This window comes from Podarcis bocagei (assembly GCF_964188305.1).
Source record: "Podarcis bocagei genome assembly, chromosome: 3".
Taxonomy (NCBI): domain Eukaryota; kingdom Metazoa; phylum Chordata; class Lepidosauria; order Squamata; family Lacertidae; genus Podarcis; species Podarcis bocagei.
This window is the reverse complement of record NC_138127.1, coordinates 38,118,304-38,140,836: the sequence shown is the minus strand read 5'-3', so window position 1 is coordinate 38,140,836 and position 22,533 is coordinate 38,118,304. Positions and strand designations below refer to the sequence as shown.

The window sequence follows — 22,533 nt, the reverse complement described above, 5'->3', positions numbered from 1 at the left end:
TCTTTTGTAATTCAGCTAGCTAATATGACCTTGGGTCCAATTTCTCACCCTACTGTTCTTCAATAGGATTGGGAAGCATGGCAAAGTGTTTCTAACTGTACCAAGTCTTAGCAGCACAGCTGAGGAAAAGTTTATCAAAAAAGGAGAAGTCCCTGGTGATGATGCGCTGCTGAATCTGGAACCTAAAAATACAGTTTTCTATGTTGGTGGAGTGCCTCCAGATTTTAAGGTAAGCAAAACAGGATGGAATAATTATTAAGTTGGCACCTTTATCTTGGAAATACCTTTGTAGACAGCTGGTTTGTAATGTATTAAGCAAATAAGATTTTTATGTTGTCACCTAAGTCTACCCTACAAAAAGCCTTTTTACAGATGCAGATTGGCTCACTATCTCATTTGGCATTGACTTGAACATAATCTATTTTGCTTCCTTCTCTCTACAGCTCCCTGCAACCTTGGCTCTGCCTGGATTCACGGGCTGTTTGGAGCTTGCAACTCTGAATGATGATGTCATCAGTTTGTACAATTTCAAAAATATCTATAACGTCACTAAATCAGTACCCTGTGCCAGGTAGGGTGAACTGTATTCACTGTACTTCTCATGATGGAATGGATTTAGCTATATTGCATTTAGCCTAATGGCCTGGTCACACGTGTATCTACTTGGCTTGATTACGCATTGCAAGTTAGCAGGCATTAATGTATACCTCTCATCAGCCATTAGTTCAGTCGACATCACTTCCTGTCCAGCACTTCTGAGACCCCGGTCTATATAAATAGAAACATGGGCACCCACCTTATACTGAGTCAAACCATTGGTCCATCTTGTTCAATAACAGACTAGCAGAGGATCTCCAGGGTTTCAGGCAGGGAACATTCCCACCCCTACCTGGAGGTGCTAGGATAGAACTTGGGACTGTCTGCATGCAAACCGGATGCTCTACCACTGAGCTATAGCCTTTCCTTAGATGATACCTGTACTACATTAGCCTTAGTTTACAAAAATAAAAAATTAAAATTAAAATCATATACAGCCCCCTCAGTTGATCATACTGATTTCTTAACTCCCTTGCCCACTTCACACGTTTGCAGATTAGTACAACAAAACGTGCAAGCAAAAATAATGCAAACACTCCCAGTAAATTTTACATAAGGTAGCACTTTAAGTAAACAATTTTGCCTTGGCATTGACTATATTTTGTTCAGGCCTCATTTCCGGAGTTCCCCTTTCAATATTGCTTCCATAATGATCTTTCTAGGTTGGAGAATGTAGGCCTTCAGGCTTCTGATTTTTCTTTGCCTCTGTTCCTGTCCACCCTAGAAATAAGCTGGCCTTTACACAGAGTCGGGCTGTGAACTATTTCTTTGATGGCTCTGGCTATGCTTTGGTGAGGAATATTGAGAGAAGAGGGAGGTTTGGCTTGGTGACACGCTTTGATGTGGAAGTTCGGACACCAACAGATAATGGACTTCTCCTCCTGATGGTTAATGGAGTAAGTGAAATGAAAAGAAAAGAAAAATCCCTAAAAGTCTTATTTTTAATTTTACTGATGCCTAAGAATTCCTAGTTTCCAATAAAAATCATAGTAAGGTCATCCTGGGACGCGGGTGGCGCTGTGGGTTAAACCACAGAGCATAGGACTTGCCGATCAGAAGCTTGGCAGTTCGAATCCCTGTGACGGGGTGAGCTCCTGTTGCTCGGTCCCTGCTCCTGCCAACCTAGCAGTTCGAAAGCACGTCAAAGTGCAAGTAGATTAATAGGTACCGCTCCAGCGGGAAGGTAGAAGGTAAATGGCATTTCCGTGCGCTGCTCTTAGTTATGCTGGCCACATAACCTGGAAGCTGTACGCCGGCTCCCTCGGCCAATAAAGCGAGATGAGCGCCGCAACCCCAGAGTCAGTCACGACTGGACCTAATGGTCAGGGGTCCCTTTACCTTTACTAAGGCCATCCTTGGTCTTGGCATTTGTCTGGTAGACTCATAGAAAAACTAAAGGTTGAAGATATTAACATGCCTACAACCATTAGTTCCTCTGGCTGAGATGTCATCTAAGCAAAGAGAAACTTGTTTAAGAACATAAACAGATGGTTGTTGTGAGTAGAAAAGCACATCCACTTGTGCAAGATTGTCTCCTATTGCAGTACCTACACCCAACATCATGCTGTTCCAAAAGGTGGGTGAAGTGGACAGGAGAGGGTATTGCATAAAGGGAGCTACACTCGTGCCTCACTTACAGCTATAAATTTAAAGTAATAGGCAGTTGTGCCATATACTGACAATTTGTGAAACCTTATAAATACCTGAAATACAAATCCTCTCGGATAAATCTTACTGGTTTTGTGTGTCTGTTGTGCAGAGTATGTTCTTCAGCCTAGAGATGCAGAATGGGTACCTGTATCTACAGTATGACTTTGGCTTCCCCGGTGGCCCTATGATTCTCGACGATCATTTGAAGAAAGCTCTGATTAATGATGCAAAATTCCACGAGGTATATTGTTGCTGACTTTCTGAAATTTGCTTTTATTGATTTTTTTTATAGTTAATGTATTGTCTCGGTATTATTATCACTATAGTTATCTGCCTTAGGTGCTTTACATGGAAAGACAAGGTGTAATAATAAGAAATAAGTAAATAACTATAGATTATTGAGCAAAATAATGCAACATATTATATTAAGTACCAAAAACCTTTATTGAGTGGGAAATAACACAGTTTCCAAGAACAGGTTGAGTGAAGTGGCAACAAACTCTCTGAAAGAGATAGTGACAATGAAACTGCAAACTGAGTATGTCTTCTTAACTACAGTTGCCAGGTAAGAACTGAGTAAGAACTCTGAGCCTTGTTTCTTTAGAAATAGGATCTTCTGAACACAAAACATATGCTTTAACCACTGCCCCAATGGGCCCTCTCCAGTCCACCAAAGTTACTAAGTATATTTGCAAAACAATTACAAATGAACAGTAAACAGACAATAAAGTGTCTTTCTCTCTTTTAAAAGCCCTCTTATTTTACAAACTTTTAATGAATCTTATTTTACAAACTTTTAATGAATCTTATTACATATAGTTATGTACTATATTTACTGTGGTTTTTAACACCCTTTTTTCGCATTTCAGATATCTGTTATATACCACAATTCCAAGAAAATGATCTTGTTGGTGGATAGGAGACATATCAGAAGTGTGGAAAACGAGAAGCAAAGCATGCCCTTTACTGATATCTATATAGGAGGGGCTCCTCCTGAGATTTTAAAATCTAGGTTGGTTTATAATCCACATTCAATCACCATTAATGTTTCAGTAATTTCTCATTTTATATGTTGCAATGAATTTACTGCACCCACATTGCTAAATTAAAACATGTAACCCTGCGGGAAAAAAGTTTTTATCCAATAGGACAAATTGTATATGTAGGCATATTGTTTTGCAAACATTGTATATTTCATTATTTATTTAAAATATTTATATCCTGCCTTTTGGAGCAAGCCCTCACAAAGTGGTTTACAATTTGGAGAAAAGCAAGAAAGAATAAACGTAAGATTAGAAGCAGTGCTATGCTATTTTTCTAGAAAAAGAGGTGCCAGAACTCACCTTATTCTCTTAGAAGGGCAATGGTACCCACCTGAAAGGTGCCAGAACCCACCGGAGAGATGTTGTAACTGAGTTCCAGTGAGTTCCAGCTGAAAAGCCCTGATTAAAAGCCACTGCTTACATCTCAGACAGAACCTTGTAGAATGGACATTCATCACACAATATTTCTGTACCTATGATTGTGCATGCTGTGGCTCTGTGTAAGTGGTTAACTGGTTCCCTCTGAACAAACATTGTGTCTTCACAGTAGTATGAGATCACACCTAGCCACCACCACCGGCTTTAGAGGCTGCATGAAAGGCTTCCAGTTCCAAAAGAAGGACTTCAACTTGTTAGAGGAACCAGGAACTCTGGGAATTGGCTATGGATGCCCAGAAGAATCACTTGTAAGTATGGTACATAGATCTTCTGTTTGTGTTTTTCAACATGTATATATTCTGATATTTTCCCCTATCTCTACTGAGTTTTTCCTCAGTTTTTCAAGTGCAAAGCATTATTATTTTTCTCCCCATCTGCTTATGATACTTAGGGGGTAGGAACAGATGATGTTCTCAAAACAATACATACACACACAATAAATTACATTCATTTAGCGTATAGAAATGTAGTGCTCCTTATGTTATGGATTGGGGAAAGTAAATTTGAATTTTTAAAAAACCCAGTGGTAGGCCTCCAACACTATGCACCCACTAAGAAATCTGAAAGCTTAATAAATCTTTCTAGGCTTACTTCAGAAGACATATTTTAAACTAACTTTTAATCTTCAGATTCACATACTTGGCATAAACAAGTAAAGTACAAAAAAGTATGATGCCAAACAGCAGAATTTCAGCTGCAGAAACCATAAAGCAAAATACAAAACTGAACATAAATATGAGGGCAATTTCTCTCCATCAAGTAAAAGTTCAGTCCCAAACAACTGACTTGTAGAATTATGAGTTGTATCTAATATTAGTCCCACACAGTGTAGACCCACTGAAATGAATGGACATGACTAACTAAGGTTCATTAATTTCAATAGGTCTAAGGCTAAGAAGTAAACCCTACACAAATCTAGAGTGGAGTCCCTAAGGTGATTGGATGGCACCTAGTATGCCTCCTTCCAGCAACTCCTGCAGCCAAGCTGGTGCCAAATATATTCTGCTTTCATTTGGACCACAACAGCAAGGCTGAGAGGGGGGGTCTTGTCGTCTGGGCGTCCCAGGACCTCCCTACTCACAGCTCAGGGAGGTCATTCTGGTGCTGCTAACACAGCAGTTTGACTTCATCCCCAGAGGCACGCTCCATTGTCTCTTGAGATGGGTGGATACCAGCAACAACCCTATGAGCAGGATTCAACTAATGACTCCCAACAGCAGGTGCCCTGTGCAAGAACTAACACAATAGCTCTTAAAGGTGCCAACCTTCTCCAGTAGTCTCCTGGAGCCTAGGACATTTTGCAATCAGAAAAGAGCAGTGCCACATCCTGGGGGTGAGGGGGTCCTGCACTGGCAGGTTTATCTGAGAGTGCTTGTTGCGCTGGCACTGTGGGGCCTTCCAGTTCTGCTTCAGAGCCCTTGCTTTCATCCCTGACAATGGGGGATCTATTTCCAGGCCATAACACAGAGGTTCCAAGAGGGGGAGAGTATCATCCAAACAGCCCCTTTCTTCCACTTGAGACACAATTCATGAAGTACTGTTCAACAGCATTTAAAAGTGAGCTGTTCCCATGTAATAAGAGTTTGCAATATCCTGTAGCAATGACATGTGAAACACAGGGGTTGCTGGACTTTTATGAACATGAAAACTTACCCACCTGTGGCCTGCATATTCTGTTTCTTCTATTGTTATTTTTTTTATAAAAAAAAAGATCTACAACTACCTCTGTTCTGTTTGTTTGGTGAGCAGATGTCCCACAAAGCATATTTCAATGGAGAAAGCTACATTGCATCCAGCCAGAAAATCTCCCCCTTTAATGGATTTGAAGGTGGCTTTAATTTCCGAACTTTACAGCCTAATGGACTGCTCTTCTATTGTAGTGAAGGAGTAAGTAGAGTTTCCCTATTAAATATAATAAAAACCTGTGTTGTTTTTAAAGAAAATGTTATTTCTAAATAGCTTTGTCAGTAGATATATTTCAGGGCAGCCTATGGGCTGAATGGCAGTGGCAATGACCCTGAGAAACTTGGTCAAAATAAAGTCCCATTGAGATTAGTGGAACATTATTCTTATTTCAGTGGACCTCAGTGCAACCAGCTTTTGCTAAATTGGGGCCAAAGTATTAAATTCTCCCTGAGACCTGACAGTAAGTGCAAATGTGAATGTCCTGTACATACAACCGTAGTTTAACTTTGGATGGAATTTATTTGTGGTCAGTAAATATCACCACTTTCAGACTTTTAAATGGTGGTGTTAAAAAAAAATAATCAAAGTGTGCATAGGTCTGGGCAACTGATGCTAAAAAATCAGCTGAACACCCAGAAGCCCAGTTCTATGTGTGAATTTCTTTGAGTAACTTTTCACAACTTCCTGGAAACTACCTTGCACATTCAGATTCAGTTAGAAGATTTGGCATAATAGTTGTTCAAAGGGGAAATGGCACCAGTCCAGATGAATTTGTTTATTTTAAACATTTACATCGAGCTGCCTTTCCAAGGCAACTTACATAAAACGCAATGAGCAGGTTAAACAAGACATATCAAGCCATAATAAAAAAATATGCATCAACGAATTTACAGCAGTGGGTGACAAATCAGCTGCAAAAGGCACTCTGGAATAAATAGGTATTGCATCATTTATGAAGAAGCAGAGTAGAAAGTGCAGTTTCAAACCCCCTCTGAAATGTCAATACAGAGCCCTGGGACAATTGCATTAAAGGAGCCACTCCTTGTTGCAGAGGCGGCCCTTCTCCTACCAAAGGACCCTTTCTCTTCTGCCTAATTCTCAACATGGTACATCTGAACAGCAGTTGTGAATCTCTGAAAGACTGTTAGGGTGGGGGGAGTGTGAGCACATATGCAGAACTTTTAGATCCTTTTGGATCCCAGCCACGAAAATGACCTCATTTCTTTCTCCACCCCACCCTCGCCATCTTTTTTAAAAATGCTATGATAGGGAAAATGCTTAAGCACTTAGAGACAAAACAGGTGTGTTTACAACATGAGGTTTTTTAACCCCACAATGCATTCACACACATCACATCCCGTCCGTTTTGGTTCTATCTCAGTACGCTTACTTTGCTCAACTACATTACAAGAATTATTACTAACCGTTCCTTGACTTGTGGGTCTAATGTTTTTCTCTGTGTTTCAGTCAGATGTATTCTCTATTTCCTTGGAGAAGGGAGCTGTTGTTTTAAATGCTAAAGGAGTCAAAGTTCAGGCAGGAGAAAGATCTTATAATGATGGCAAAGCCCATTTTGTCATTACATCCACCTCACCAGAAAGGTAAAACTATTTTAAAAACTATTTTTGTTTCGATGCACATCTTATTACACTCACAGTTCATTACTCCACTTGGATATATTTATTATAATACAAAATGCACACTAATACATTCCACACTAATATCTTCTTTAAGAAGGTCAGCATGGAATAGATGTATCCCAAAACTAGTAGGAACACCCCAGCTCAGCAGAAGAGTATTACAATATTTTTATTTAACACAATTAATAAAAAGCTCAGGTCCAGGGTACCGTTGGCCCTCCAGATGTTGCTGAACTATAACTCCCATGATCCCTGGACATATGCCCATGTTTGCCGAGCTGATAGGACTTGTAGTTCAGCAATATGTGGAGGCCCATAGGCACCTGAAATAGGTCAATATTCTGAATATGCAGCATAGGTTTTAAATGCCTGGTATATCTTTGCGACATTGAAACTGGCAAGATGCTGTGTGGCAGTCCTGCCATGTTAGATCTGTTTCCACAACAGCAGCCCAGTGGTCACACACAAAGATTGAAATATCAGTACGAAAGGAATGAGTGGGGGCATGGCGTCTGCATGCTTTTTATTCAGCCATATCAAAACAATGTCACTCACATCCCTGCCACATGAAATATTATAAAAACTCAATGGCTTTTCAATTTCTGCATTTCCTTTGTCTGTGATGCTGCTGTAAGCATAGTGTTATAGTTAGGATTGCACTGTGACAATGATTTATAGTGCAATCCCACCTATCTCTACTCAGAAGTAAGTCCAACTAAATTCAGCGAGTCTTGCTCCCAGGTATTGCAGTTAAGATGTGTGTGACTTCAGTATTTCCAGGGGTTTTACGGAGCTGCCTCTCATTTCTGAGCACACTCGTGGTTTGATGGTGCCACCTAGTGACTCGTTCATCAAGTTCAACATCACCGAAATGGCTACGTTGCTTGGGTAATATATATTATCACATGCTGAATTTAAAAGACTCCGTGTAAGATGCATTATTTTGTTCTGCAGACTTGAGCTTTTGGTAGATGAAGAAAAGAAAAGTGTAGATAATTCAGCATATGAAAGTGAGGAAAAGCCAGTGAGCACCAAGAAATTCTACTTTGGTGGATCTCCCATCACTACTGAGTTTGCCAACTTCACCGGGTGTATAAGCAACGCTTATTTCACAAGGCAAGTGCATTTCAACTTGTATATTTAGCTACTTGATGCATTTCTATACCACCGTTAATCCATCCTGGGGCAGTTTAAAACAAAAATAAAAGCAATTATAGCATAATAATAACAAATTAAAACACCATACCATGAACCACCAGTATTTTTCCAGCATTTGAGTATGTCAATTACAGCTGGTCTCACCTCATAGCCTAATATATTCTAATGGCCTGGATGATTCTATCAGGCCTATGATGACACTGAAACCCCATTACAGTGGTACCTCAGGTTAAGTACTTAATTCGTTCCGGAGGTCCGTACTTAACCTGAAATTGTTCTTAACCTGAAGCACCACTTTAGCTAATGGGGCCTCCTGCTGCTGCCACGCCGCCAGAGCACGATTTCTGTTCTCAACCTGAAGCAAAGTACTTAACCTGAGGTAATATTTCTGGGTTAGCGGAGTCTGTAACCTGAAGCGTATGTGTCAGGGGTTTAGGTGCAGAGGCACGGGCAAGGGAGGAAACAGAGAGCGAAGGGGAGGAGACAGAGGAAAGGATGAGTGATGACGACGACCCGAGATCTCCCAGTCTTTCCAGTGAATCAGAGGATTCACAGAAAGGAGCACCAGTGGCCAGGGCAAGGGGGGAGTCTAGGGAGGCACCCCAGGAAGATAGAGCCAGAGGAGACTCAGGGGGGAGCAGCTGGAAATCGGGACCAGCGTCACCGCCAGGAAGCAGGGAAGAGGAAAGGAGCCAGGAGGGAAGCGCTGGCAGCTCACCACAGGAGGGAGGGCAGGAGTCAGGAGTGGCCACACCTCCATCGGGGAGCGAAGAAACGGTTAAGAGGAAAGTGGAAGGTTGGGCGCGCGCGCCAAGTTCAAATGCAGAGGAAGGCGGCGCAGTGAGCAGCCCCGAAAGGGAACCGGGTCCTAAAGCCCGGCGCAAGGAGGCAGAAGGGTCTGGGTCAGCGTCAGAAGAATCCCGGAAGGAAGAAGCCCCGGGGGGTAGAGGGACCCAGAGGAGGACAGTCAGGAGGAAAAGGTGGAGCAAGGCTAGGATATTAAGTTGGTGCGCACGGGGCGGAGACTCAGACGGAGCCTCGCCGATCTAGCTAGTAGACGTAGAGTTGCAGACAGCAGCGTGAGAATGGAAACTGTAATTCAATAAAGACTTTTACTTAATGACCGCTGGCTAGCGTGATCCTCTGTGAGCTAGGATCTTGAAGCAGCTCTGACAGTAGGCTCCGTCTCTACATTGTGGGCATCTGCAGCCTCGAGGAGGGGAGAGAAACAGGCGCCCACTAGCGAGCTCACGAACGGCAGGAGACATGACGGCTGAGCAGCAGATAGAGGACCTCAGAAAAGCAGTGGCACAACTGAACGCCGAGGTTCTCGCATCCAGGAAGAGAGAGGACGAGGCAGCTGCCGCCTGCAGGGATCTCCAGGTCAGGTTAGACGTACTGGCAAAGCAACCACCCCGGCAGGAGGGAATTGGGTTGGCGAGACGGACAGGCGGGCTGCTCTCTCACTTCGATGGGAACCTGCAACAGTATCCCAACTTTAGAGCCGACGTACTGTGCGCACTGCAACTGTTGCATAAAGATTTTAGAGATGAACAGGAGAGAGTGGGGTTCATCATGTCCCATCTGCATGGGGAGGCGAAAGCATGGTTGCGCAATTTATGGAGAGATAACGATCCGGCGCTCCAGAATGCGGATGCCTTTATTAAAGCGATGGATGGGTGTTTCTTATCAAGTATTGACATTGATCTTGCACGGAAGGAGGTGCATGGGCTGAGACAAGGGAGGGCCAGCGTCAGACAGTATCATGCACGCTTTTTCGCCTTGGTCAGCGCCCTGGAATGGGACAGAGATTCGGCTCCTGTAAGAGACCTCTTTTGGGAGGGACTGCACAACTCGATTAAAGATGAGATAGCGAGGGGGGAGAGACCCCGAACCACCCAGGAGGTCGTTCAGAGGGCACTGGCAGTGGGGGTGAGGCTGGAAGGACGTCCGTGGAGCAAGGACGAAGGACGTGGAGGGCGCGAACCAGCCGGGGGCCCCTCCTTCTTTCCCAGAGAAGCAGCGCGAGCGCAATCCACGCCTCCGCCAGGAGGAGGAGCCGAACCTATGGAGGTTGGAGGTGCAAGGGCTCAGTCAGCAACCAGAGCCCTAGCACCGGCAGCAGTGAAGGCGAAGCCTCCTAGAGGGACCAGGAAGTGTTACGTCTGTGAGCAGCCAGGGCATATGGCGAAAGAGTGTCCCCAGAGGCCCCACAAGCTTACTGCAGCCTCAGCAATGGTGACTGCAGCAACGCAGCAGGGAGGACCACAGCAGGGAAACGACGATGTCTGGCTGGAGGAAGAGGCACTGGGGCCCAGCCAGACGTGTTAGTGACGCAGTCCCCAGAAATTTTACAGCCAGTGAACCCCCTCCCGCCCAAACCAGTAGTGAGGCTCACAGCATCTCTCCAGCTGCCCAATGGAATCACCATGGACGTGCCAATCACCATCGACTCCGGCAGCAACGCGGACTTTATAGGGCAGGAATTTGTCGACAGGCACGCTGTGCAGTTGCTGCCGGCCACACTGCCCCTGCAGGTTGTCACGGTGGATGGCAGGGAGCTGCTAGGGGGGCAAGTGGTGAAGCAGACGCCACCAATGGTGATGCGACTTGGGAATCACAGGGAAGTCATCAGCTTCAACGTCACTCAACTGTCTGACACGCCCATTGTATTGGGTATGAGTTGGCTGGACAAGCACAGCCCAACGATGGCTTGGTTCCAGAGGCAGCTGGTCTTCGGCTCTTCCTTTTGTGCTGAACACTGCATCGTACCCAGGCAGGAAGGAGAGGAAGAGGAATCACAGCTGCTGCTAGGCACGCTGCAAGCGATTCCCCACAAGTACGCAGAATTTCTGGAAGTTTTCTGCGAGAAGGAGGCGGACAGGCTACCCCCTCACAGACCATATGACTGCAAAATTGACCTGCTGCCGGGGGCGGCGCTGCCTAAAGGGAAGCTGTATTCCATGTCTGAGGACGAACTGCAGGAACTCAAAGACTTCATCGATCATAATTTGGAGCGCGGTTTCATCCGGGAGTCTAAGGCAGTGGGGGGCAGTCCTGTATTCTTTGTTAAGAAGCGAGACACGCCCCAAAAAAGACTCGTAGTGGATTACAGGATTTTGAACAGTGTGACCAAGCCGTCGGACTTCCCCATGCCCCGCATCGACGACCTCCTGGCGAAGGTACGGAAGGGAAAGGTGTTCACCAAGTTGGACCTGCGGGGGGCGTACAACCTCATTCGCATGCGGGAAGGTGATGAGTGGAAGACAGCCATGTTCACGCCACTGGGTACCTACGAATACAGAGTTATGCCTTTTGGACTGCAAAATGGCGCTCACGTTTTTCAAGCATTTATGCATCACGTGTTGGCGGGACTTCTCTACAAGACGTGCGTCTGTTTCTTGGATGACATCCTGATCTTTTCGGAGTCGCAGCAAGAACATGACAAGCACGTCAAGGAAGTGCTGGGCAGGCTAAAGCAACACAGGCTCTACGCCAAGCTGGAGAAGTGCCAATTTGACGTGCCGGAGGTGGATTTTCTGGGCTACAAGCTGTCTGCCAAGGGGCTCGCCATGGACAGCGCCAAGGTTCGAGCGGTGTTGGATTGGAAGAGCCCACGCAACCGGAAGGAGGTCCAACGGTTTGTCGGCTTTGCGAACTTCTATCGCAAGTTTATCAAGGGCTTCGCGATGCAGACGGCGGCCATCACTGACACCCTTAGCTCCAAGAAGAAGAAGTTCATCTGGACAGAGCAGGCGGAGCAGTCCTTTCAGGCCCTCAAGCGTCTCTTCGCGTCGGAAGAGCAGCTGCTTCATGTCAACCCCAGCATGCCGATGAGGGTGGAGACAGACGCTTCGGACAGAGCAGTGGGGGCGGTCCTGCTGCAGAAGGACCCGCAGGGCGTGTGGCGGCCGGGAGCGTTTTACTCCAGGAAGCTCAGCAAGTCCGAGCAGAACTACACCATATGGGACAGGGAGTTGCTGGCCATTCATGCAGCGTTCAAGGCGTGGAGGCACTTTCTGATCGGCGCCAAGCACACGGTGCAGGTTTGCACGGACCACAAGAATCTGGAACACTGGCGCACGGCACAGTTCCTGAACCAGAGGCAGATACGTTGGGCTGAGTTCTTTGCGGACTTCGACTTCCGAATAGAGTATGTCCCGGGGGACACCAACATCATGGCAGACGCTCTCTCCCGCAAGCCACAGTATCTGGAGGACGCAACACCAGCGGCCGCCATGCACATCTTTGCACCGACAGTGTGGGCGTGCGCCGCGGCGACCGTGGACCTAGAGGCGGTGCGGCGAGCGTTGCAGGGGGACTCCTTCGCACAAACGAAGATGGCAGAGGTGCGAGGGGGCAAGGCAGCGGCCGACGGTTTCCAGCTACGAGATGGCTTGCTCATCCGTAAAGGGGCCATCTACGTGCCGGGTGACGAACTTCGAGCCAAGGTGCTACAGCAGCTGCACGACGCACCCACGGCCGGGCACTTTGGCAAGGAGAAGACGGTGGAATTAGTAGCCAGGGATTTCTGGTGGCCTGGAATGAGAGGGGAGGTCGCAGACTACGTAGCGAGGTGTGACACCTGCCAGAGGGCAAAGCCGGTGCACAAACCGCCGGCTGGACTGTTGGAGCCGCTGCAAACTCCGGTCGAACCTTGGGAAAGGGTGGCTCTGGACTTTGTCACGGATCTGCCCAGCTCAAGGGGCAAGACGGCAGTGTTGGTGGTGGTGGACCTGTTCTCCAAGATGGCGCATTTCATTCCGTGTGCTAAGGTGGCCACGGCGGAGCAAACCGCCAAACTGTTCATAGACCACGTGTTCAAGGTTCACGGTCTGCCACGGTCTATTCTGTCCGACCGCGGGCGGCAGTTCATCTCGAACTTCTGGCAGAAACTGATGGGCTTCCTAAACGTCAAGATCAATCTGGCGTCGGCGAGACACCCGCAGACCAACGGGCAAGCGGAGCGAGCCAATGCCATCATGCAGCAGTACCTGAGATGTTATGCAAACCAACAGCCTGCGACGTGGGTGGATTACCTGCCGCTTGCAGAGTTTGCCTACAACAACACGAAGCACGTATCCACGGGCGTCACGCCGTTCTTCGCCAACAACGGGCGGCACCCTAGAACCTTTCCGGGACTGGAATGCAGGGGAGAAGGGGAGCCGCAGTCAGCAGATGCGTTCGCGTCGGAGCTGCAGGAAGTCCACGATCAGCTGCGGCGCCACCTGGAGCTGGCTAAACACGCATACAAGGTACAAGCGGACAAACACAGAAGGGTTGGCGAAGAGCTCCACGTGGGAGACTGGGTCTGGTTAGCAGCCCACGCAGTGCCGGCCAGGTCGTTGGCCAAGAAGAAACTAGGGCATAAACAACTGGGGCCCTACCAAGTCGAAGAGCAGGTCAACCCGGTGGCTTTCAGGCTGGCGCTTCCGGAGGGTTCCAGAATGCATCCGGTGTTCCACAGATCGGTGCTCACTCCCTACAAGGCACCGCACAGGTTCCAGGAACCCGGAACGGCGCCGAGTCCGCTCAGAGAAGGAACGGGGCACGCGGGAGTGGCACAGGAGGAGCGCATCAACGAAGTCACGGAGATTTTGGACTCCAGATGGGGGGAAGAGGGAGTAGAATACTTTCTCGCCAGGGAGGGCACCCCGGCCAGTGCGAACAGCTGGGTGCCGGGCTACGCTTTAGACGAACCTCTGCTCAAAGACGAGTTTCATGCCCTCTTCCCACATAGACCTATGCCAGCAGACTTTTTCGACGACTGGCTTTTCACGCCCACGCTTTCGGACAGCACGTTCAGGGGGTTCGACTCGGACGAGGAACCAACACGAGACGTCCGTTCCCCGGAGGGGTCACCCTCGGGATCTGTCTCAGAACCCTCGTATTGGTGGGACGATAGGCCGGAGGAGCAGTTCCGCAGGAAGTGGCTGGACTGTTCCGGCCGAGCAACGCCGCCTGGAGGAAGTGCGGGAGAGACGGACATGGACATTTTCGGGGACGACCCTGGTTTCGAGCACGGCGGCACAGAGATGGAAGAGGAGGTGACTGTCGTCAACGAGAGCAGAGAGGAAGACCTGGAAGAGTTCCGCTGGAGGCCTGCCACGGGAAGCGACCGATATCCGACGTTCGTCCCTTTGCAACAGCAGCCCCCAGCTCCAGCACCGGAAGGAGGGGAGGGGGGACTGGGGGGCTTCGAGGGGGGGATGGATGTCAGGGGTTTAGGTGCAGAGGCACGGGCAAGGGAGGAAACAGAGAGCGAAGGGGAGGAGACAGAGGAAAGGATGAGTGATGACGACGACCCGAGATCTCCCAGTCTTTCCAGTGAATCAGAGGATTCACAGAAAGGAGCACCAGTGGCCAGGGCAAGGGGGGAGTCTAGGGAGGCACCCCAGGAAGATAGAGCCAGAGGAGACTCAGGGGGGAGCAGCTGGAAATCGGGACCAGCGTCACCGCCAGGAAGCAGGGAAGAGGAAAGGAGCCAGGAGGGAAGCGCTGGCAGCTCACCACAGGAGGGAGGGCAGGAGTCAGGAGTGGCCACACCTCCATCGGGGAGCGAAGAAACGGTTAAGAGGAAAGTGGAAGGTTGGGCGCGCGCGCCAAGTTCAAATGCAGAGGAAGGCGGCGCAGTGAGCAGCCCCGAAAGGGAACCGGGTCCTAAAGCCCGGCGCAAGGAGGCAGAAGGGTCTGGGTCAGCGTCAGAAGAATCCCGGAAGGAAGAAGCCCCGGGGGGTAGAGGGACCCAGAGGAGGACAGTCAGGAGGAAAAGGTGGAGCAAGGCTAGGATATTAAGTTGGTGCGCACGGGGCGGAGACTCAGACGGAGCCTCGCCGATCTAGCTAGTAGACGTAGAGTTGCAGACAGCAGCGTGAGAATGGAAACTGTAATTCAATAAAGACTTTTACTTAATGACCGCTGGCTAGCGTGATCCTCTGTGAGCTAGGATCTTGAAGCAGCTCTGACAGTATGTAACCTGAGATACCACTGTAATTAATACTCTATGTACCTCCAAGGCTAGAGAGTTGCATAAAAGAGAGCACCACTACAAAAAAACCTCCATGTCTTGCATCACAGTGAGCCAAGCTCATTGGTGGGATGATGAAAAGGGGCACCCCTATAGATAGCAGCCCAGGCAAGCTGGTATAGAGATGTTCCTTCAACTATTTGGGTCCCGAACTCCTCCTGATGGGTATATGGTTATTCTTCATGTTATCAATTTTTTATGTGTCATGAAAAACATATTTTCTGCTTCAAGTCTTTGGGAGACCTAATGGGCTGTCTTTTCCCGGGACTGCATTGGTTTTGTTTGTTTTGATACGCGTTGACTCCATGGTCGTGTAATATGTTGATATGTAGTATTTCCATGTAAGGGTATGTACTGCTCTGATAACTATTGAGTACAACCCCGGGGCATCATAGCTACAGAGGTGCAAAGAGCAGTTTCTGCCACAGAAGCTAAAGTAATGTCATCTGCTAAGAAACAAGATAAGAGAACAACAGTTACCCACTTGTTGTCAAACCTGCTTCAGATTCAATTACTGCCTTAAGGCAAAGGAGCAAGGATCTAGGACCGCCCTGTATACCCCATGCAAGGAGCCAGGAGCTGTGTTGCATGGAAGAGAGAAAAATCAAATTCACCTGTGTCAATGGCAGCTTCTGCTGCATAGGCTTTCTGAGGATGTGATCATGTCTTTTGGTAATAGAATTTGGATCTTGATACATCTTTTGAGTAATAGGATAACTAAAACAGAATAAATGAACCTGTTTTTCCTGGCAATGTTTTCAGTGTTAATGTCATTGCTGAAACCAGGCTCAAAGGATTGAGCAGTTATCCTCTTAATATTGGCCATTTTACCTAATGCTGTGTTTAAATTGTTTGGTACCCACCAAGAGCCTTCTAGGATGGGACAGGATTTTAAAATGTAATGAGTGCATTAAAAAATATGCTACTGAGATAAGCTGCTGGAATACTTCAATAAAGTCAATTGTTGATTGCCTGCAGTTTTAAAAGGTTAGCAAAGTCTCCGATCTACAACCATACACTCTTCTGTTTCTGCTTTTCCCTTGAGGATGAAAGGCGATCTAGATCGTATATCCCATTTATATTTCCATTTGCAGTCATTTACACACTAACAGACAGACATACAGCCACTCAGTTTGAAATATAATACAAAAATTATATGAATGATGCAGCAAAGCTTGGCTGTAAGTGCAGCAAAAAAAGTGGCAAAGGGCTGAGTTTCCATGAATCTATTCCATGAGCATGTAGTTCTTACTGACATGGATTTTTTAAAAATTTGTTTTAATTTGTTGTTTGTTTTTGAGGGAAGGAAGAAAATCCCTACATGCACAATCATAGTGGATTGTTAGGAATAACAACTTTATCTTTTTCAAAAACCACACAGATTGGATCAAGACGTTGAGGTGGAAGACTTCCAGCGATACCCTGAGAAAATCCAAGCATCCTTATATGGATGTCCTGTTGAATCTCCTCCTGCTGCCCTTTTCCATAAGAAAAGAAAAAATTCCTCCAAACCCAAAGGAAGCCAAAAGAAAAGGGTGAGCTGCTCCAGACTTACAACTGCTCATGGTGCTTTCAGACCAGGGATGGGGGGTGACCCAAGTTCCCTTCATCACCGGCTCTCAGTGATGTCTTGGAAGGAACAAAGCCTTTGAACACCATGGAATGTTGGACCTGCAAAATGCTAGTTCATTTAGGGGAAAGTAAAATGCAAGTTCATTTAGGGGAAAGTATTGGTGTCCCCAAACTGTGGCCTGCGGACCACCAGAAGTCTGCATGCTTCATTCAGCTGGTCCACAGCATGTCTGTGAAGAAAGGCAAGCACAGCAGCTGTAGAACCTGGCAGTCTGGTCTATCCTGAAGGTGACCAGGACAAAGCAGAAATGAGAAGGGGAGGAGGCACTTGAAAGGGGTGGAGAGGATTAGCCGCACAAAAGACAGAACAGCAAGAAGAAAAAGGCAGCAACTTGAAAGGAGTGGAAAGGGTTCTGTGGAATTCAAATTGTTATACAATCTGTAAGAAATAAAAGAAGCATTAAAATGCAATTAAAAATCATATAGCATCTAGCACCACACATTACAATTGCTGCAACAGGCAGAAAAGTCATCAGCAATTTTCCAATGGCCCAAAGAGAAAAAAGTTTGGTGTAGTTATACTTATCAGCTGGTGTAGTTGATAAGTATAAAGGTTGCTCGGTTTTCTGGGGATGAGCCTGTGTATTCCTGTTCTCAGTGCCAAATCTGGAGTGGGGTATGTGACCTTGACTCTTTCCCTTTAAGGAAAAGAAATCGAGGAACCCATCAAATGTGATGGACTGCAGATCTGTTTTGTCTGCTGCAATCATATATAAAGAAGGGCTGGGATATAATTTTAATAGCAAAGGGAAAACATAGGTGAGGGCAGCTGGAGTCTTTCCACATCCTGTAGCCTCTCTCTCCAAGGGCTTTAAATAAATAGGTAGCTGCTTTTACCATGGGCCTGTGCAGTTTTGATTAGAGCTGATTTATATTAGCACTACAGTGAAGATTAGATCTGACCATCTGAAGTAACATCTACAAGTAGACAGAAGAATTGCCAATTCTGTAGCAACTATTTTTATTATTTATTTATTTATTTATTTGTCTGAAGGTTGGAAAAGACAACATAGCAGCCTCACAATTTTCAGCAAACATTAAAAGAAAAGGTCAAGAAGAGATCTCTCAAGGGGACCCACATTGTACCTTCCTCAGCACCCCCAAAGCAACTGAGCATACATATCTGTTTGGAGGAACAGCAAATAGCCGGCAAGAATTTGATTACTTACCAAAGGATTTCAATGAAAGGTACAGTCAGCATTTTTACAAAACTGAAGGAATAAAAACTAAGCTAACTAAAGTAATTTTTGACATTTCACAACTATTTTTCCCTGTATGCATATTCCCATCAAGTTGTGCAAGGCAGGTTGTTCACCAATTTCTGTTCACATATTAAAGTGCCGTTTTTGTTTGACAGATCTCAGTTTTCCATTAGCCTGAAGACTCACTCATCCCATGGAATGATCTTCTATGTCTCTGATCAAGAGGAGGAAAATTTCATGGCCCTTTTTATTGCCCACGGCCGTCTGGTTTTTATGTTCAACAGTGGCTACCGGAAATTAAGAATTAGAAGCCAGGAGAAGTACAATGATGACCAATGGCACAATGTAAGCGGGAAGAGAAAAGATCATGATGTGCTTTAAAAAACTGCTATTCCAAAAAAGCATATAATCTGTCTGTCAAAACATTTGGGATTTATTGCAATAAAAATACCAGGCTCCCACTTGTGAAGTGGATGAAGAGTTTCTAGAGTAGTGGAATAAATCAAACAGTCTCCTCTGAAATACATATGATGCTATACAATTCTATATTGTATACTAGTCTCTGTATGCTAATGTTGACTTCACCTCTGCCTTTTTTTAGGTAATGTTTGTTCGGGAGAAAAATATTGGCCGCTTGACAATTGATGGTCTCCGGGTGCTTGAAGACAGTCTTCCTTCTTTTGATAAAGCATGGCAAGTTGCTAGACCCTTTTACGTAGGGGGTGTGGCACCAGGAAAAGCTGCCAAAAATATCCAGGTAAATGTATTTTTCTACAACAAAGCCGGCATATATTAAGATCCAAACCAACATGGGAACTAACTGGACAGAAATGCTTTAAAGCTCTGCATCTATTGGAGATGATTTGCAATGAATCAGAATATATCCTGCATTTGAATCTGTTAACACTAATATATTCTGGATCCATTGGCAATGATCTCATTCCAAATTTCCTACATCAAATGAGATTAGACTAGAACCTCTCCAGTTATATGATTAGAAAATAACTCATGCTGCTTTGACACTAACAAAAAGAACCAAGCAGACTGTGAGAATCATAGGCTATTTCATTATTACTCCCACTATTCTTTTTGGCCTTAAATTGCTTTTTTGAAAAAGTATCCATAAACAGTTGTACACCTAAGCAAATGGAAAAGCCAATGGCTTTCTCTTTTACTTATTTTACTATTTTGCTTAATCTGTTTTGTTTTATCAGATCAACTCCGTCTACAGTTTTAGTGGTTGTCTCGGCAGTTTACAGCTCAATGGAAGACCAGTCACTTCTCCTTCACAAACTTTTAGTGTAACTCCTTGTTTTGAAGGCCTATCAGAAGAAGGAACATATTTTTCATCAGAAGGAGGATACATTATACTTGGTAATGTATCACTAACCATTGACCCATCCATCAGACTGATGCCTGAATTGATACCTAGTTGCCTAGTGAAGGGGCGGGAGGGGGAGACATAATTAAATTGAAATGAAACCGTTATTTGAAAATTATACTGGGTGCCATGTAGTCTTATTAGCATACAGTAGAATCCTTTGCTCCACACACTCCCCGCCTTGCTCCAGATAACCTGCCTCACTGGAGGAAGAGATTCCAGTCCTTTCAGTGGCAGCACTAGTGAGCACTAATCAAGTCCAGCCATTAGTCTTTGGTTTTACTGTAGCATAGGAACTGCAGGTGTCACCCTCAAAGCCACAGATTATAAATTCATAAATAGTGCCTAGTGGTTGCTCACCTAAAAATGGATAAGCATGGAGCCATGCCCTCTCACAAAACCAGCACATTACTCAAGTGGCAATGGACTGAAATTCTGCTAATATACATAATATACAGTATACCCATTGATACCCACTGAAATAAATGGTCATAACTTTAGCCATGATAATGGCTTAAGTTAACTGGATACCACCAAATACAAATTCAGGCAAAATATTTAAAGCAAGAATTGAAGAGTTGAAGAGCTCTTAATCATCATTCCTTGATGCTATCAAGGGAGGGGGGCTCATATTCCCAAGATGAAAAATATTTAAGAAATATACACAATTGGAAGCCATAGTTAATCTTTATGTCCTGCAGCAGGTGACTATTTTTTTCCAGTTAACTCTGGTGCAAAAAACAAACAAACACAAAATCATTCTGTGATTTATCATGGTTTTCTCCTACAGATGAATCCTTCAGTTTGGGGCTGAAATTTGAAGTTATTTTTGAAATCCGTCCTCGAAGCAGTTCAGGAATCCTGATGCATGCACACAGTATAAATGGAGAATTCCTGAATGTACACATGGAACAAGGGCAGGTATGAAGGAGGACTAATATTTCCCTTTACATTCTTATATGCAGGCCTTTCCGAATGCTCGCTGTGTACAAACCAAAATACGCTCTTAACAGCAACAGGTTCTAATTTCTCAAAAAGGGGATCCCATTTACCCATAAAAGACACAATATACACTAGTTGTAATTCTTCTGTTTCAGATGCATTAAGAGTCCGCGCAATTAAAAAAAAAACTTCAGTTGTAACATCAGTTTTTAAAAACACTGTGAAGATGAAGGGGGGATATATTTGACATTTTGTGTTGCTGCCTTAAAAATTCAAAATTTACAGCTGCTACCTAAGAACACAGGAAGAGCTCTGCTGGATCAGACCAAGGTCCTATCTAGTATAGCATCCTGTTTTCATGGTGGCCAAGCAAATCCCTGTGGGAAACCCTCGAGCAAGATCCAAGCACACTCTCCCCTTCTGTGGTCTCCAGTAACTGCTAAGAGATTGCAGGTTAGGAGCTGCGCAGTTAAGCTGCAATCCTAACCCCCCTTATCTGGGTGTAAGCCCCACTGAATTCAGTGGGACTCACTTCTGAGTAGATGTGGTTGGGACTTCAGCCCTAGTTGATTTTAGACCCTGAGCTCAATGGTCTTATGAAAAGTTTGGTACACCAGCCCGGCTGTGTTGTCTGCTGAATGGCCCTGGCAGCACCACTAGGCTAGCTAGGTAATTTTTCTTTAGTTTTGGATCAAGTGATAATTTCTTTATAGCATGCATCACAAATACCATTTCCTGTGAATGTGTTTGGGTGTCCTTGAACAATAAAGGGGGGAGTGACAAAAAAGCCAAAGACCTCAAGAATTAGATAGCTATGAAAGCATTATACGGTCCTTGAGACAAGTTTATTCTGGATAGCAAAGCCTCAGCCTAGAGGATAGTACCAGCATCGCTTAGCTTCAGCGAATGAAGTCCTTCTGAGCAGTCCATCCTCAAAGCTCTGTAACTGCCACCATAGAAATGGAATCGTTTTTATCACAGCAACTGATATTGGTAGAAGCTAAGAGGTTTTGCTATAATTTAAAATTTTTGTTTTGTTAGTCACTATATTTTATGTTGGGCACAAGCTTAGGAAAGACCACATTTTTTCCAATGAATTATACAGTGTAATGTAGCAATGCTAAGTGGTTCTGAGAACTAATTACTTTATGTTATTTATTTAACAAACTGTAGCCTCCTTTTGTGTTTTAAATGCTGGAAATATTTCATCTGAAGGCTATGGTAGTGCTGGTATGGTGTAAATCCTGAAAGTGATGTCCTGGTTCAAATTATGCCATGGTAAAAAAAGCTCACTAGGTCCCCATTGGCAAGCCACTATTTCTCAGGCTCACCTCGTGTAGACTTTGGAGGTGGTAATCAACCATCCAGGATTTTTGCAAGCAATCCTATAGACATACCTGAAATAAGCCCTGTGAAACTCAAATTTACAGCTGAGTATACATGTATGGGATTTCACTTTGTGAATAAATATAGACCTTATGCCTGTGGTATAAATTCATGCTGACTCATTTGGAGAACAGTATGTTAAAAAGCCTTTACACCGCTTTATGCATTTTAATTAAATCTTTCCAGTCAAAACTAAGGTTTTAAATGTGAATCAAATGGTTCTCCCAGGTCATTGTGAAGCTGAACAATGGCATCAAAGACTTCTCAACCTCAGTTACACCAAAACAGAATCTCTGTGATGGCCGATGGCACAGAATTGCAGGTGAGTGAACATCTAAAGTCCTGTTCAGTGTTGATTTCTGATCTTCCCTCTCAACAGTACTCTAAATCAGGGATGGTTGATGGGGTGCTCCCTTCAGGTGTTGTTGGGGCACAACTCCCAGCATCCCTGAACATTATCAATACTGGCTAGGGCTGTGAATCATGTCATGTATGTAAATGACTTAGAATTATAAGGCTATGCATGTGTGGAAATCAGGTAGTGCTTGGTCTGAAAAAGGGTGACAATGTATCCAAAATTCTGTGGTTAAGAGTTTGGCTGCTACTGAAAATGGAAAACATCCAATTAATCTCCTATCATCTTTTGCAATATCTGTCACATTATCTATTTCCCTGCTTCTAGGCTACTTGCATAACAGGGTGTGGGGAAGAATGCCATGTTATATTAGGATGTATGTAATTTGTCCTAAGC

The 22,533-nt window shown here is 45.2% G+C and overlaps 1 protein-coding gene and 1 long non-coding RNA gene across 2 annotated transcripts in view; one reads left to right on the top strand and one right to left on the bottom strand.

Moving 5' to 3' along the window:
• The window catches only part of LOC308583086, a 194,254-nt gene that overhangs the window by 166,167 nt on the left and 5,554 nt on the right, over positions 1-22,533 (bottom strand). The window lies entirely within an intron of this gene.
• The window catches only part of LAMA4 (laminin subunit alpha 4), an 83,468-nt gene that overhangs the window by 58,013 nt on the left and 2,922 nt on the right, over positions 1-22,533 (top strand). Inside the window, exons 21-36 of the mRNA XM_081186692.1 lie at positions 67-229; positions 444-571; positions 1,322-1,493; positions 2,357-2,488; positions 3,117-3,259; positions 3,838-3,976; positions 5,478-5,615; positions 6,882-7,015; positions 8,009-8,170; positions 16,621-16,774; positions 17,866-18,059; positions 18,229-18,418; positions 18,675-18,830; positions 19,288-19,447; positions 20,245-20,375; positions 22,011-22,104. Coding sequence (XP_081042818.1) covers positions 67-229; positions 444-571; positions 1,322-1,493; positions 2,357-2,488; positions 3,117-3,259; positions 3,838-3,976; positions 5,478-5,615; positions 6,882-7,015; positions 8,009-8,170; positions 16,621-16,774; positions 17,866-18,059; positions 18,229-18,418; positions 18,675-18,830; positions 19,288-19,447; positions 20,245-20,375; positions 22,011-22,104 — 2,390 coding nt within the window. The remainder of the gene's footprint in view (positions 1-66; positions 230-443; positions 572-1,321; positions 1,494-2,356; positions 2,489-3,116; positions 3,260-3,837; positions 3,977-5,477; positions 5,616-6,881; positions 7,016-8,008; positions 8,171-16,620; positions 16,775-17,865; positions 18,060-18,228; positions 18,419-18,674; positions 18,831-19,287; positions 19,448-20,244; positions 20,376-22,010; positions 22,105-22,533) is intronic.